Source organism: Microcaecilia unicolor, chromosome 3, assembly GCF_901765095.1.
Source record: "Microcaecilia unicolor chromosome 3, aMicUni1.1, whole genome shotgun sequence".
NCBI classification, from domain to species: Eukaryota; Metazoa; Chordata; class Amphibia; order Gymnophiona; family Siphonopidae; genus Microcaecilia; species Microcaecilia unicolor.
Genome location: NC_044033.1, coordinates 48,120,556 through 48,134,756, shown reverse-complemented (window position 1 = coordinate 48,134,756; position 14,201 = coordinate 48,120,556). Strand labels below are relative to the sequence as shown.

Here is a 14,201-nt window from a genome sequence, read left to right as displayed (position 1 = left end):
TACTGGGCTAGATGGACCCATTGGTCTGACCCAGTACAGCTACTCTTGTGTTCTTATGCAATGCATGCATTCAATTGGGTTGTTTGGATGGGTGTGGGTAGTTTTTATTCTACTAAATTTGAACTGTGTTCTCTGTATGATAGTTTTGTTATACATTATTGTGGTCATCCCTTTGGACTTAGAATGGTAGTTTAAGTTAAGTTACAGTAGCCAGAACCATCACCAGGACAACCGTCTCCATCTGGAGCTCCAATAAGGACCATGAGAAATGAGCGCAGAGAGACTGAACCGGGCCCGGGGCAGGGCCGCCACCGCTGGACCCGGGGCAGGGCGGTTTTCAGGATTTCCCCAATGAATATACATTCATAAAAACTGGGTTCACAATCTAAAAAGTGATACATACAATCATATACAGTTACCACTTCTAATTATATAACAATCTTTATTCAAAAAAATCTATATAAAAACACATAGATACAAACAAATCACACCCACCCATGGAGAAAATTTTTCTTCACTCAACAAGTAATTAAACTCTGGAATTCGTTGCCAGAGAATGTGGTAAAGGCAGTTAGCTTAGCGGGGTTTTAAAAAAGGTCTGGACAACTCCCTAAAGGAAAAGTCCATAGACCATCATTAAATTGACTTGGGAAAAATCCACTGCTTATTTCTGGGATAAGCAGCATAAAATGTATTGAACTTTTTTGGGATCTTGCCAGGTATTTGTGACCTGGATTGGCCACTGTTGGAAACAGGATGATGGACCTTTGGTCAGTCCCAATGTGGCAATACTTATGTACTTATGACCACACCACAGCTCTCTGGAGCAGTTAATAAACCACTGTTCACTGCTATGAGTTGTCGTCACTACTCAATAAAAATACTTCAAAAAACAGTCTCTCTCCGATCAATTTAACACTACAATGATCCAATAGTTATTATTCACTTGGATAACATCTTGCAAATCTTCATACTTCAAATGCTGTTAAAAATTGTCCATCCAATCACTTGAAGACAACTCATAGTAGTGAACAGTTGTTTATTAAGTGCTAGTCAGGGTAGATCCTTTCCCCTTCTACTCACAGCAAAATGTTGCATTAGCTGGTTCTGAATGGTAATTCATAATAGCAGATCAGTTGGGAAAGCAGAAACAACCCAGTTACACATTAAATTATCAGCAAAGCTTCAAATAAATGTATGTCAGCTTATTTGTTTTAAGAAATTAAATCATAGAATTTTGGGGAGGTTTTTTTTTGAGGGGGGGGGGGAGGAAGAACTGATTTGGAGGTTAAAAAAAATAAGCTTTGCTTTCAGACAGTACAAGATGCTGAGAATTGTTTTTGTTGTTGTTATAGTAACATTTAAAATGCAGTAGTCTCCATTAGTTTGATATGCAGGGTTAGCTCAAAATCTGTAAAGGGGTGGGGAGAAGTGTGTGAAATCAATTCATCCATTGGGCACATGATAAAAAGCCCCATGTCAATGGGGGAATCCGACAAGGGAGCTTCACTGTTACTATTAGGAGAGAGAGGCTTTTCCAAATTAGTAAAGTCAAACCTGTATAAAGAAACTTTTTAAAAAATATATTAACCAATTTAATCAAGAACTGAGGCCTATATTTATCGAGTAGCAGTCTCCAATGTTATATTCCACATCAGGTACATTAGATCTCGTAGACAGCAGCAGGAATTATCCATATCAGGTCTTAAGTTGGGTAAGTTTTGAAATAGAAAGGTAGTCTCCCCTTAAAAACAAGGGTATACTGCAAACCGAAACCTTCCTACTGCACAGCCCCAATGATTGAGGGAGCGCTATAGAAATAGAAGTAACGCTCTTGACTTTTGCCCTTTTAATTGGCAATGGGTGGGGGCTCGGAAACCACTTCATCCTTGTCTAGGTAATCAATAGAAATAAAATAAAAACATGGAAAAGAAAATAAGATGCTTTTTTGATTAGCTTTCGAAGGTTGCCCTTCTTCGTCAGATCGGTGACGAAGAAGGGCAACCTTCGAAAGCTAATCAAGAAATGTATTAAGTTATGTCCAATAAAAAAGGTATCATTTTATTTTATTTCTATTGATTACCTTTAAAAGTGGACGAACACGGCTACCACACCTCTCTCTATCCTTGTCTAGGTTATCAATAGAAATCAAACAAAAAAAAAACCTGGAAAAGAAAATAAGATGATACCTTTTTTATTGGACATAACTTAATACATTTCTTGATTAGCTTTTGAAGGTCGCCCTTCTTCCTCAGATCGGAAATAAGCAAATGTGCTAGCTGACAGTGTATATAAGTGAAAGCATTCAAGCATTACTATGACAGTCTGACAGGGTGGAGGATGGGGGTGGGGTATGCATGGGGACATCAAAGCATATCATTGATATTCTAACAGGATGGGTGTGGATAGGTGTTTTCACTTATATACACTGTCAGCTAGCACATTTGCTTATTTCCGATCTGAGGAAGAAGGGCGACCTTCGAAAGCTAATCAAGAAATGTATTAAGTTATGTCCAATAAAAAAGGTATCTTATTTTCTTTTCCAGGTTTTATTTTGTTTGATTTCTATTGATAACCTTAAGAGTGGACTAACGCGGCTACCACACTCCTATCCTTGTCTAGGAAACGCCGCTTCTCAGAGCCGCCAGTAGAGGGCAGCAGAGGAGTGTTTCAGTGCCGCCTGGCCCTGGGAGTCAATCATTTCCAGGAAAATGTGTTAAGTGGAGGAATGTCACAGGCTGGTACTCCTGGCACAGATCACTAAAGCGGTGTTTCTTGTCGCCCCCAGCTCTCCCAGAAAAGCATTAAAATGAAAGGCAAAAATTATTTTTCATGCAATATCAAAAATGTTTCCCTGAACCTGTCGTTACAAGCTACTACAAGAAGAAAAAAAAAATACTGAAAACGCAGAGTTCCTTGCCTAAAAAGAGTAGGCAAGAAGTAGCTGATGTAAACATGTTATGAAATGCACCGTGTTTGTGCAACTCTGGGGTGTGAGGGCTGATTGTGCAATGTTCTCTCTCTCTCTACCAGCAATAAAAACGGTTGAGTTGTTCTCTGTGAGAGTCGTACATTTCCACCTTGTTTTCCCACACAAGAGTAGTTACAAGGGAAACAGAAAAGGGAATAAAACGCCTCTTGAAAAGGGATTGAGCAACTTTTTTTTTTTTTTTTTTTTTTTTTTAACTGCTGCAGCCACAACAGGAAATATCTGGCGTTCTGCAAGTTCCAGCTCTCTTTTCGGGCTCCCAGAATGGTCAACAGCAGCAGTAAATAAATAGGCCAGAGAGAGCCATTAAACCCTGCTGGGAAAAAGGGGTTTCTTCTCACATGATGTGCCTCTGGCTAAAATTCCTGAAATAGCAGGCGGGAAGTTTACGGGAAGGAGGCGGCCGATGGGGTTTGGCAGAGCCAGCCCAGGCCTGCAACCGCTGCCAGAACATCTGGATGTCAAGGCCGGGAGCTGCTGCTGCTCCCCTTCTGCAACGCAATGCGGAGGGAGGGAGGCAGAAAGCGTTTCTGGACACTGTGCATTTTTCCAGAACACGTCACGCCATCTGGGGGAAGGGGAGGCTTAACAACTGAAGGGTTGGAAACGAAAAAGAGATTTTGCAAAGCAGCTTTCAGAGCCAGACACAATTCAGCTCGCCGCGATCCAACTTGATGACTCAGAAGAGGAGACTCTCAAGAGAGGCGAATGCTTCCCTGACACATTAAATAGTAACCACACTTAGCCTGAGTTACACTTTGTAGGAAGAGTTCCCTGCTCCCCCCCACCCGCTGGCTAAACAAAGTTAACAGAAAAGTCAAACTAATTTGTCCAGACAGAAACTCCTTCTCTGATCTTAAGCCTAAAGCTGACATTGTGCACACAATTCAGGTCTGATTTGGGTTTCCCAAGGAAATTCCTACCCGGCTGTCCCGCTCTGATGATAGAAGACGGCAACTCACAGTGCAAAGTGAAAAAGAAGAGACTCTCTTACCCAAGTCTAGCATGGCCTGCTGTTTTTTTTTTTTTTTTTTTTTTGGGGGGGGGGGGGGAGCTTTATAAATCACACAAGGGCAGGCATATCCCGGTATTTTACAGATCCCAAATGTTTCCATTCTGCACTATTCTTGATGGTTAAGTCTGAGCTGAGCTGCTTGTTTAACTTTGGGCTGAAGGAAGTTAAGTGTGTCCCTGATCTCTGGAGGGTAATGGGGTGGGGGTCAGGAAGGCTAGCCCGAGGGAAGGAGAATAAATTTGAGGACTTGATAGGTGGCATAATTTAATTTTAAGTTTCCCCAGATGGTAGGGCAAAAGAGATTGGTGAGCAGAGATAGAAGGGCAGACCGGGGTGGGGAGAAGTTTATTTAAGGCAGACTACTCCCAGAAGCAGGGTTTTTCCTTCCTGCTCCTTGGAGGCGGCTTACCCACCCCAAGGAGGTTTTATGACCAGAGATGGCATCAAAGTTGGTTGGGTCCCCCCAGCAGCAGCCATCTTGGGTTGTCCAAAACAATAGCCAATACCATTGAACACAATAGCAAACTAGATTTTGTATTCTCTCTGTTAGGAGTGGATGAGGGGAGGAATGTAAGGGGAGTTAGGGTGGGAGGTTGAGGGGTCTGTGAAGGGGGGGAAGCAAACAAGCTGCTGCCCACACGTCGCTTTCACTGGGCTGCAGGGGGGCACCCCCTGCTGCCTGGCTCAGCACAGTGACAGCGTGGGCAACTTGTTTGCCCCCCCCCCCCTTCACAGACCCCTCAAACTCTCCAGCCCAACTCCCCTTACATTCCCTCCTAACAAGAGAGAATACAAAATCAAGTGGAGGAGTAGCCTAGCGGTTAGTGCAGTGGACCTTGATCCTGGGGAACCGAGTTCGATTCCCACTGCAGCTCCTTGTGACTCCGGGCAAGTCACTTAACCCCCCCATTGCCCCTGGAACAAAATAAGTACCTGAATATATGTAAACCGCTTTGAATGTAGTTGCAAAAACCTCAGAAGAGGTATATCAAGTCCCATTCCCTTTCCAATAGCGTATGCTATTGTGTTGGACAAACCAAGATGGCAGCAAGCACTACCCATATACCACTACTTATTTCTATAGCGCTACTAGATGTACGCAGCGCTGTACACTTGAACATGAAGAGACAGTCCCTGTTCGACAGGGCTTACAATCTAATTAATGGGCTTGATAGGCTCATGCCATCTCCTGTTAATCCAACCTCCTTGTACCCACCCACCCTCCCCTTAATAGGACCTAGGCGGGTTATGGGAATAAGGTTTTGTGGGACTTGGTGATGTGTGTCACAGCAGGCAGATACCTGAGCTATGGGACTTAGCTCATCGGGGAATGAGCGATGTGGATTGCAGGAGGGTTAGGTAACCTGGATAAAAGGGGCATGGAGGTCCATACCATATCCTTATGGCTGGGCGGTGAAGGAATACTGTACTATGTAGCTCAGGTGGGAGGGAGATTTGCTACAGTATTAGTTATCTTTAATAAACAAAAGCTGTGGCCTGTGTTATGACTATTATAAAGTTATGGTAATTAAGAAATTAAAATGGGGTTGGCGAGATGGGGATGTTGAAAAAGGGAAAGGGGTTGTACAGGGATATGGATAGAGAAGGGTGTGGGGCGGGAATTTGGGAAAAAGGAAGCAGAGTTCCAGATCCAAATGTTATGTGAAACAATGTCCCACTTGCACAGCTATAGACAAACTGTTCAAAAGTAAAAACCAGTCACAAACTTTCTACCCCTTTTTTAATGCATACGGACTGGCACTCTGCTTCAAAGAGCAAGCCCCTTTCACCTCTGACATCATTTCAGGGCCTCCTACCAAAGCAATGACTTCCCCACATGGTGAATGAAGAGCTGTTACAGTACCTTGCTGGTGCCTGCTCTGCTTAGAAGAGAGGGGTTAAATGCACAATTCGCATTCTGGCTATCCTATTATTCGCAGCAGGGTGGGAATTAGCTAATAGGTGCTTGGGTAGCCAATAAGCTAGATTTCTCACCCATCATTTTGAAATCCCTCCAAGGTTATCTAGCCTATTCCTCTGTACTCAAAGTTCTTCTATTTTTGAGTATTTGGGGGGGAAATGCTTATTGCATAATGTCCCAGAAAAGCAACAAAGTTCACCACTTCAGAACAATTGGGCTGCTTTTGCACAGAAAAGTCATCGTGTCAATTCTCCACTAAACTGAACACGATTTGAAACTGTGACCTACAGTCGAAGGGGTCTGTAGCCCTGGGATCATTTCCTTCCAAAAGGGTTAAGGTGCTAAAGTCTTAAAAATGAGCACTGGCCCTCTGCTCCCCATTTAGAGTACTCTAAAATCAGATTTAAGTCCTAAGTAGTCACTGTTTCATTCCGGGCTGCCATTTCTTCTTTAGGAAGCTACCTAGACATTTGCAAGATTGTATGAGGTGGGGAGGGAGAATTCCCAAGGATCTCAAAATGATAAATATGTTATTTCAGCTATAATCTAGCACTTGTCTAAAGCATATAGGCACCAAGTTATTAACCAAGAGAGGGGAAAACTGCTCCATATGCTTTTCCAAAGTAAGAACTTTTATCAGATTGATGAACTCCACTGAAACACAAGTGAAAAGTTCAAACTACAGACCAAGAGTGCGTACACCTTGGAGCCTCTATGGTCAGAGAATGACACGGGGTGGGGACAGATCCCACAGGGCGGGGACAAACTTTGTCCCCATGTCATTTTCTGCGTTGAAGCCTGATAATGAACTGGACTGGTATTTATGGAAAAACAAGCAAACATGATGAACCACAACTAACATGGGAAATCCTGCCACCAGCACATCTTCTAAGACGACATCTTCTATAGCAGGAAGGACTGTGGAATACAGGAGAGCTGGACCGAATCCTGAGATTGTTGATGACTTCTTATTCATCCACAGATTAAAAAACCATAACAGTGCTTCATAGGGCATATTTCTCCCTTCTAGGGTATACAGAACGGGTTGTATTTTGTACCCCTGGACATTTTAACAGGGTGGATTAGGGCTCCTTGGAGCGGAGGAATGGCCTAGTGGTTAGGGTGGTAGACTTTGGTCCTGGGGAACTGAGTTCAATTCCCACTTCAGGCACAGGCAGCTCCTTGTGACTCTGGGCAAGTCACTTAACCCTCCATTGCCCCATGTAAGCCGCATTGAGCCTGCCATGAGTGGGAAAGCGTGGGGTACAAATGTAATTAAAAAAAAAATAGTAGTCAGTTATTGCTGGGCTTGGAAGGGTAGAGGGTGGTGTGGGGGGGTTATTATAGCTGCTCGTTGTTATTGTTTTCTATTTGTAATTTATACACAACAGATGCACAGCATATTGTTCCTTTTTTAATAAAAAGATTTAAATATAAAATCATAATGTTTGAGGGTTCTGCAGCTGAGGACAGAGCCCATGGAGATGGGGTGGGGACAGAACCTGTGGAGGGGACGGGGAGAGAACCCACGGAGACAGGGCGGGGATGGGGAGAAAACCCACGGAGACAGGGCGGGGATGGGGAGAGAACCCACAGAGACAGGGCGGGGATGGGGAGAGAACCCACAGAGACAGGGCGGGGATGGGGAGAGAACCCAGAGACAGGGCGGGGATGGGGAGAGAACCCACAGAGACAGGGCGGGGATGGGGAGAAACTTTGTTGTCATGTCATTCTCTAGGTCAGAGGGGGACAGAAAACCCTGCAAAGTTAGGGAGCTGTAGAGAAGGTATGGTGGGATGTACATTGCAGAGTGTGAGGTGCCTTTCCTGCTCACAAAAGGGTCCACAAACAAGGATAGAGACTATCAGATTTTATTCTTGAGACAGTGCCAACATTCCCAGGCTTCCCCTGCCTTCTTTGGCTCAAATAATGCACCTTTCTTGTCCCAAACTTTCCTTCCTGCACACTACCTCCCTTGGGAGTCCCTTCCAGGCTCTGATGTTTACAACAGGATAGCTTTACATTTTTATGATGCCATAAAGAAAGTTGGAAAACAAGTCAATGGTGTTAGGGAGGGCCAAACACAGAACTTTTTGTCTCCTTGTCCTAAGATTTGCAAGCGTTTCAACACGTCTCCACGCCAAGTTACAAGTGCATTAGGAATTATACAGTTGCCTAGATGAGAAGCATTTTTCAGTTAAGATCAAATACGTTATTTTACGTTGATACAAGTGACAAGCACAAATGCATATCGGTTAACTCCGAGCCATAAGTAACACATCCGAAAAGGCGACAACCAAGGCAAATCACTGGCCCAGCATTCAACTAGACTCACGCCACTGACCTCCAGGAACTCAGTGAAGCGGCTAGACCCTGCTCAACAGCACAATCACTGAACGATGGTAAACCTGTCTCTGTCTTAACCCTTCTGTCTACGGTACCCTCCCGAGTGCCAGTCCAGATTCAGGGCCATCAGCTTCCCACTCCCTCATGTGCCTCCTCCTCTCCCCTCACCGACAGGTCCACGGTTCTCCATCCCCCTTTCCCCTCCACCATGGTACTTTCTTAGAAGTCCCCCTTTTTTGTTTTATTTCAGAACTACTGGGAGCCTCAGAAATGAGTGTACGCTGTGGTGGGGGGGAGGGGGCATATTTTTCTTGATCCCCCCTATATTTGCTTCCACATGGAAGTTTTTTTATACAAACAGAAACGTGCTTTGACCACTTCCGTCTTCATCTCAGCAAGCCACTTCCTTAAAGAATCAAACCAGAGGTGGCCGGGGAGTGTCTTCTCCGCTCCCACTTTTCAAAAAATAGCCCAGATCTTAGGATCGGATTAAACATGCCCTATAAAACTCCCAGGAACCGTCACCTCTGGACTGTGGCACCAGGATCTTCTGCTATGGTACAACATCTACAATCCCTCCTTAAGTCACCAGAATTAATAATTAGCTGGGAGCGGTCACAAAGCATTACAAGGAGCCCCCCACCCACCGTAGTTATCACTCGCCCACTACGTTGGGCCTCAGGTGGGGGACCCTTGTGCTCCAGGAACTCGCCTGCTCTCAACGGAGTTTACGGGGAATTAACAAGTCACTCTCGCTGTAACTGAGCTCTTCCCTCCCTGCCTCTCTCGATCGAAAAGCGGAGTCTCCTTCAGTTTGCACGCACACTAAAGCCTAAGCTTTTCATGAAGCCAGATCAGCTGTAAGCACGCTACCAATCCATCCCGACCGAAAGAGCCTTCCGTCCCTTCCCATAAACTGGTTAAAAACAAAAAACCCAGAATAAATTCACCTCCAAAGCGCATAGTTTCTGAATTTGCCTAAAAAAAAATCTTTTTGCTACAAATGTCATAAGCGAAGAACATTAAAAAAAAATTATGTTATTGGGGAGAGGGCGGCAAAAATAAGGTTTAAAGAGTTTGCAAAGAAAAAGCCGATCTTGCCTAGAGGAGACACGGACATAGTCAGCCTCACCTAAGATCCACCCAGCTGCGGGGACTAAAGGGAAGGGTTATGCGCCTTACAAAGTCCTTGCAATACTGGCAGGTGGATCCCCTCTTACCTGATACACGGAGGTAGCGATAGAGTTGCAGCTGCCGCTGGAGTAGGACTCGGAGTGGCCTGGGGAGCCGCTGCTGCCACGGGAGGAGCTATCGAAATTCCCGGGATAGTCCTGGTACATGATCCGGGATGGATGCCAGAGAGAGAGATTTCAAATTCACTCCCTTCCTCTCTCCCCCTTTATTTGTTCTTCTTTATGAGCGCTTTCAAAATCCACACCACACAGGCAAAATAAAAATAAAACCCTCTCCCTGGCCTTTTTGGTGAGTGAACTTAAAAAAAAAAAAAAAAAATTCTTTATGTCACAAAGTTGTGATTTTATTTTTTTTTTGTCTAGAAGTTAATAAAAGAGAAATTTAATCCCGGGATAACACTAAGTATCTGTGTGTATTTATTTTCCCAACACTATGCAGACCAGAACGAAACAAAATGCCCGTGGAGCTAGGGGGATCGTTTAGTTGCACATCCACCGACTTTCTTATCTCTTGGTTACTTTGAAACAAAACCTCTAGTGTCCGTCAGCGTGGCCTCTAAGGTCCTCGAATCCTATTCTAACCAGCTTTGATGACTCAATAAAGCATTTTGTCTCCTACAGACAAGTCCTAATTATTTATCTTCGCCCTTCCTCCCTCTTCGCCCTCTGCTCTGTAATCCGTTTCCTTGTTCCCTGGTTCCAGTAATGAGAACCACTTTTTGCCACTCTCTCGATCGCTGGCTTCCTTTACTCAGCCTTGATGACTCAGTATAATAATGGCAATAGTTCAACCCCACTCTTATTATCACCTCCTCCCGGCCGGCGTGCCCTGCGGATTCACTTACGTCAGCCCGGCTCGTACCAATCCCCACAGGAGAACGGGGGATACGACAGAAAGATCCTCCTCTATTCAAGCAGCACCGCCCGCTGCCTTCCTAGCCATCGGAGGCGCCTGCAAATTGGTATTCTTTTAACGGTAATTTGCTTTTACTGGCGGAGGCTCGCAAAAGTCGTACTTTGCTTTCGTGCATTAGCCGCGTAAAGCCACTACTTCTGCCCCGCTAACCCCCGCTTTTTCTTTCAGATTGTTCCATTGACGCATGTTGCCAAAAATGGGCATTTGCGTTATATGACGCGAGTACGGGTTTCCTTGGTTAGAGTGACGCCATCAATATAGGGATTCCCTTTTTTTTTTTCTAGCGATCTAAAAGTAAGGTGCGTTTAGAGGGGCTTTGAAGCAAACCCCACAAAGAAGCTGAGCTTAAGGCTTCGACCTGCACCTTTGCTACCAAGTCCCTTCACCATAGGAATATCCATCTATACAGAGAGAGAGAGATCCAATCTTTTAAATATTAAATCTTGTATCGTATCCCAAACAGTAAAACAACTAATGTTCTTATAACAATTCTTCTGCAGAATATGACAACTTTGAATTGAAACTCACAGCTTGTAATGCCTTTCCATTTTGTAGTGATCTCACAGGTAAACGCTTCCCCTACCGGGCTTTGTATATATTGCCTCAGATTTCTTTGCGAGAGGCTTAAGTCATCAGAGCCCCATGAATCATCTTTGAATTCTTAATTTAGGTTTCTGTGTGAATAATTTCTTAAGTTGTTGCGGGGTGTTATTTTTAAATTGTAGCAAAGGTAACAACAACCTGACCTCGTTATAGGAAATAACAAGGGGCGGAGCATCATGAAGCTTTTCCTTTGAACTTTTTTAAAACATGTGTGGGGTCGGGGGAGAGGATGCAAGCTGAAACGGAACATCAGAATATATTTTCCCTTTAGCTTCTTCCAGCCTGACGTCACGCGGAGCCCCCGGCGCCGGTAAACGTGAAGGTGAAAGCAGAACATCTTCCATTCATCTCACACTTTCGAGAAATGCAGCTGCCTCAGCCCTTTCCGAGCTGTGGCTACTCACTGGCTAGATACACTGGCTTGAGTTTTGAATACTTTCCAAGTTTACTGTAGTCCCTCCTCCCTCCCCAAAACAACAACAAACATCAGAAGGTGTCAAAAATGTTTACACCATGCCATGGGCCCAAAGCTACTGGGGCGGATACAAACGGACACAACCCAAAAATCATATATGCACGCTACCTTAAGAAAATATTCTATGTGCGCCTTACCTGCACTATATTCCAAATACTGCGCGTGCTCTCCTACCCTCCAGTATGTTATCTCCAGTTTTCAACATGAAATGCCAACTTTTTTGCCATGGGAATGCCAAAAGACCCACAACACAAGATCCCTTACTAATGAGCAGCAGTGGCCGACAGATTGTATTGTATATTGAATGTGCATATAAAAGCAACATGCGTATATTCATTCATGGAGATAAAAATAAGGTTTTAAAAACCCAGACGGTAAGCTCGGTAGCTAGAAAATGCTTGTTAAGAGGAGCTGGCCTCGGCAGCAGCCTCCCTCCTTCCCTTTGTGTAAAAATAAACCTTACCCGCCCACTGCTCTTTCCCTGTAGTGGTCCTCCTCTTCCGCTGACCACTCAATTCAGCCCGCTCCGCCCCCCTCGCTACAAATCCTCAGTGCTGCCTAGCCTGGGTGGGGCGGCTCAGTGGGCGCGCAGGCACCCGCACGTGGGTACATGCACCCCTGGGCTCAGGGCCAAGGAACGCAAGCGCACGGAGCAAACCAATTGTATAAGGGGGAGAGCAGTGAAGTTAAGAACTAACAAATAAATTGGCTTTGCACGCTCGCTTTTTCTAATCTCTAAAACGGCAATGCTGCATTGACTACTTCAGCGCTGCCGCCTGTGAGTGTGTCTTTTTTTTTTTTTAGCTGGCATTGGGGAAGTTGTTTGCTTCCGTTGAAAGGAGGAGGGTGTGGCCATAGGTATTATGAAAGCGCCTGCACCCCCCCCCCCCCCACCCCGGCCAGTAGCACTTTATACGGTATACCCTGTTCTGTGGAAAAATACGCGCTTCCCGCCGCGTGCCTGCCAGGCAGGAGTTGCAGCCCACGCGCGCTATTCCAGAAAGTGGCACGTGCGGACTGCGGGGGAGGCTGAAACCGAGAATCATGGAATGTATGAAAGCAGATCTATGCTGCATGCGATCATGCAGGGCAATAATGGTCGGTACTAGTGACTACTCAGTCAGCAGAGGCGGGATTGGATTAACACGTTATTGGGCAGTAGGCAAACATATAGCTGTGGGCCCCTGCCTCTCTCCCCTTGCATACCACATTCATTCTCTTCCACTCTCTCCCAGAGGACCTGCGTTCATGACCTTACACTCCCTAGATACCTTCCCACCCCGTCCCCTGCCCCCCTAGTTCAGCTTTGGTGTGATAGCATAGTATGGTTAGAGCTGTGGGCTGAAACCAGAGCTGCTAGGTGTAAAATCCTGCCTTGTGATTAAGGTTGTTCAGGATGGTCACAAAGGGGGCCACACAAGAAGGAATACCACTGGGAGTGGGAGCCCTGACTCACATCCACATGAGCCAGAACTACCTCACAAGCCCCTGCCTCCACCTGTCCAACCTGCAAGGAGTGCACCCAAAGGTGCACACAGCCTCCAGATAATCCATCATTCTCTGAGAATACCAGAAGTGCTGTGGTTGCTTGTAACATAATCCACCCCTTCTGGCTGGGGGAGTGTGTGCTGTTGACACCCATTTGTTCATGGTGGGTGGGATGTGCCACTTGTCCCAGAGCCCATTGCTTCAGGTGGAAATTTACTGCCTCATTTGCTAACTTGTGTTAAATGATTTAATGCATGTTAAGTAACCCAGTCCTCATTATTCTGTACCTGCCAAGTGTACTGCAGCTGTGGGAGATACTGGTTTCGGCAGGTCATCTCCTGCACTCCCACTAAAGAAGGTGATTCTCACACTCAGAGCCGAAACCCTTAACAGAAAAACAGTTTTTTGACACACATACCTCACCAGAATTAGGTCACCTAATCTATCGGTGTATGTGTGCATCAGAGCCAGGTGCCAATACGTTCCACACAAAGGGCAGGCAATGTGAGGCAGCTGCTGTCAGCTCGGTGGAAGGGATGATGTTGGAGTGATCAGTGCTCTGCTCTCGGTTCTGCAGCTTGCTGTGTCTATATAGGACTCTGCACTTGACTCTTGTCCAGCATAAATCAATACTACAGCTCAGAGGGCTGCAGATGCACCCAAACACCCTTCTTGTCACCCAAACCAACTCACACAGTCAAGGCCTGCTCATGTTGCCACTGCAGCGTGCCACAGCTTGGCCCCAGCAGAAGGGCAGCTGAAGCTTGGCACAGATGGGAGCCCCAACCAAAAGTTCATGACCCGACCGGATTGGGTCCAGCTCTATTGTGAGTGACTGAGATGAGCAGCCAGCTCAGCTGAGTGACAGACAAGGGGTTGGTGGGGGGAGAAGGAATTAAGGAGTGAGGGCTTTGTGGCAAAATATTTGACTCGATATTTAGAAAAGCACAGTTTGGCTGTCGCAGACACTCCAGCACTAAGACTCTCATTGCTATTTTAATGGCAGATATAAGACCACTTTTGGCAAAAAGTCATCAAGCTGTCTCATGCAATTTGACTTGATGTCTGATTTCAGTCTGGTAGATCACTCATTCTTATTGAGAATTCTGAATGAGATGGTGTCATGAAGTGCCTAGCCACCCGCCTGGAGTTATCCTGCAGCCACTTAGAGGGTCTAGCCCCACCACAGCTCAGGTCCGCCTGCATCTGCCACTTGTGCTCTACACTAGCACCCTTCTCCCACCAACTGGGTCAC

General features: G+C 45.6%; 1 protein-coding gene across 1 annotated transcript in view; it reads right to left on the bottom strand.

Moving 5' to 3' along the window:
• Nucleotides 1–11,344, bottom strand: part of FOSL2 (FOS like 2, AP-1 transcription factor subunit) — a 36,815-nt gene extending 25,471 nt beyond the window's left edge. Inside the window, 1 exon segment of the mRNA XM_030195891.1 lies at nt 9,492–11,344. Coding sequence (XP_030051751.1) covers nt 9,492–9,611 — 120 coding nt within the window. The 5' untranslated portion in view covers nt 9,612–11,344.
• Between the last annotated feature and the right edge of the window lie 2,857 nt (nt 11,345–14,201).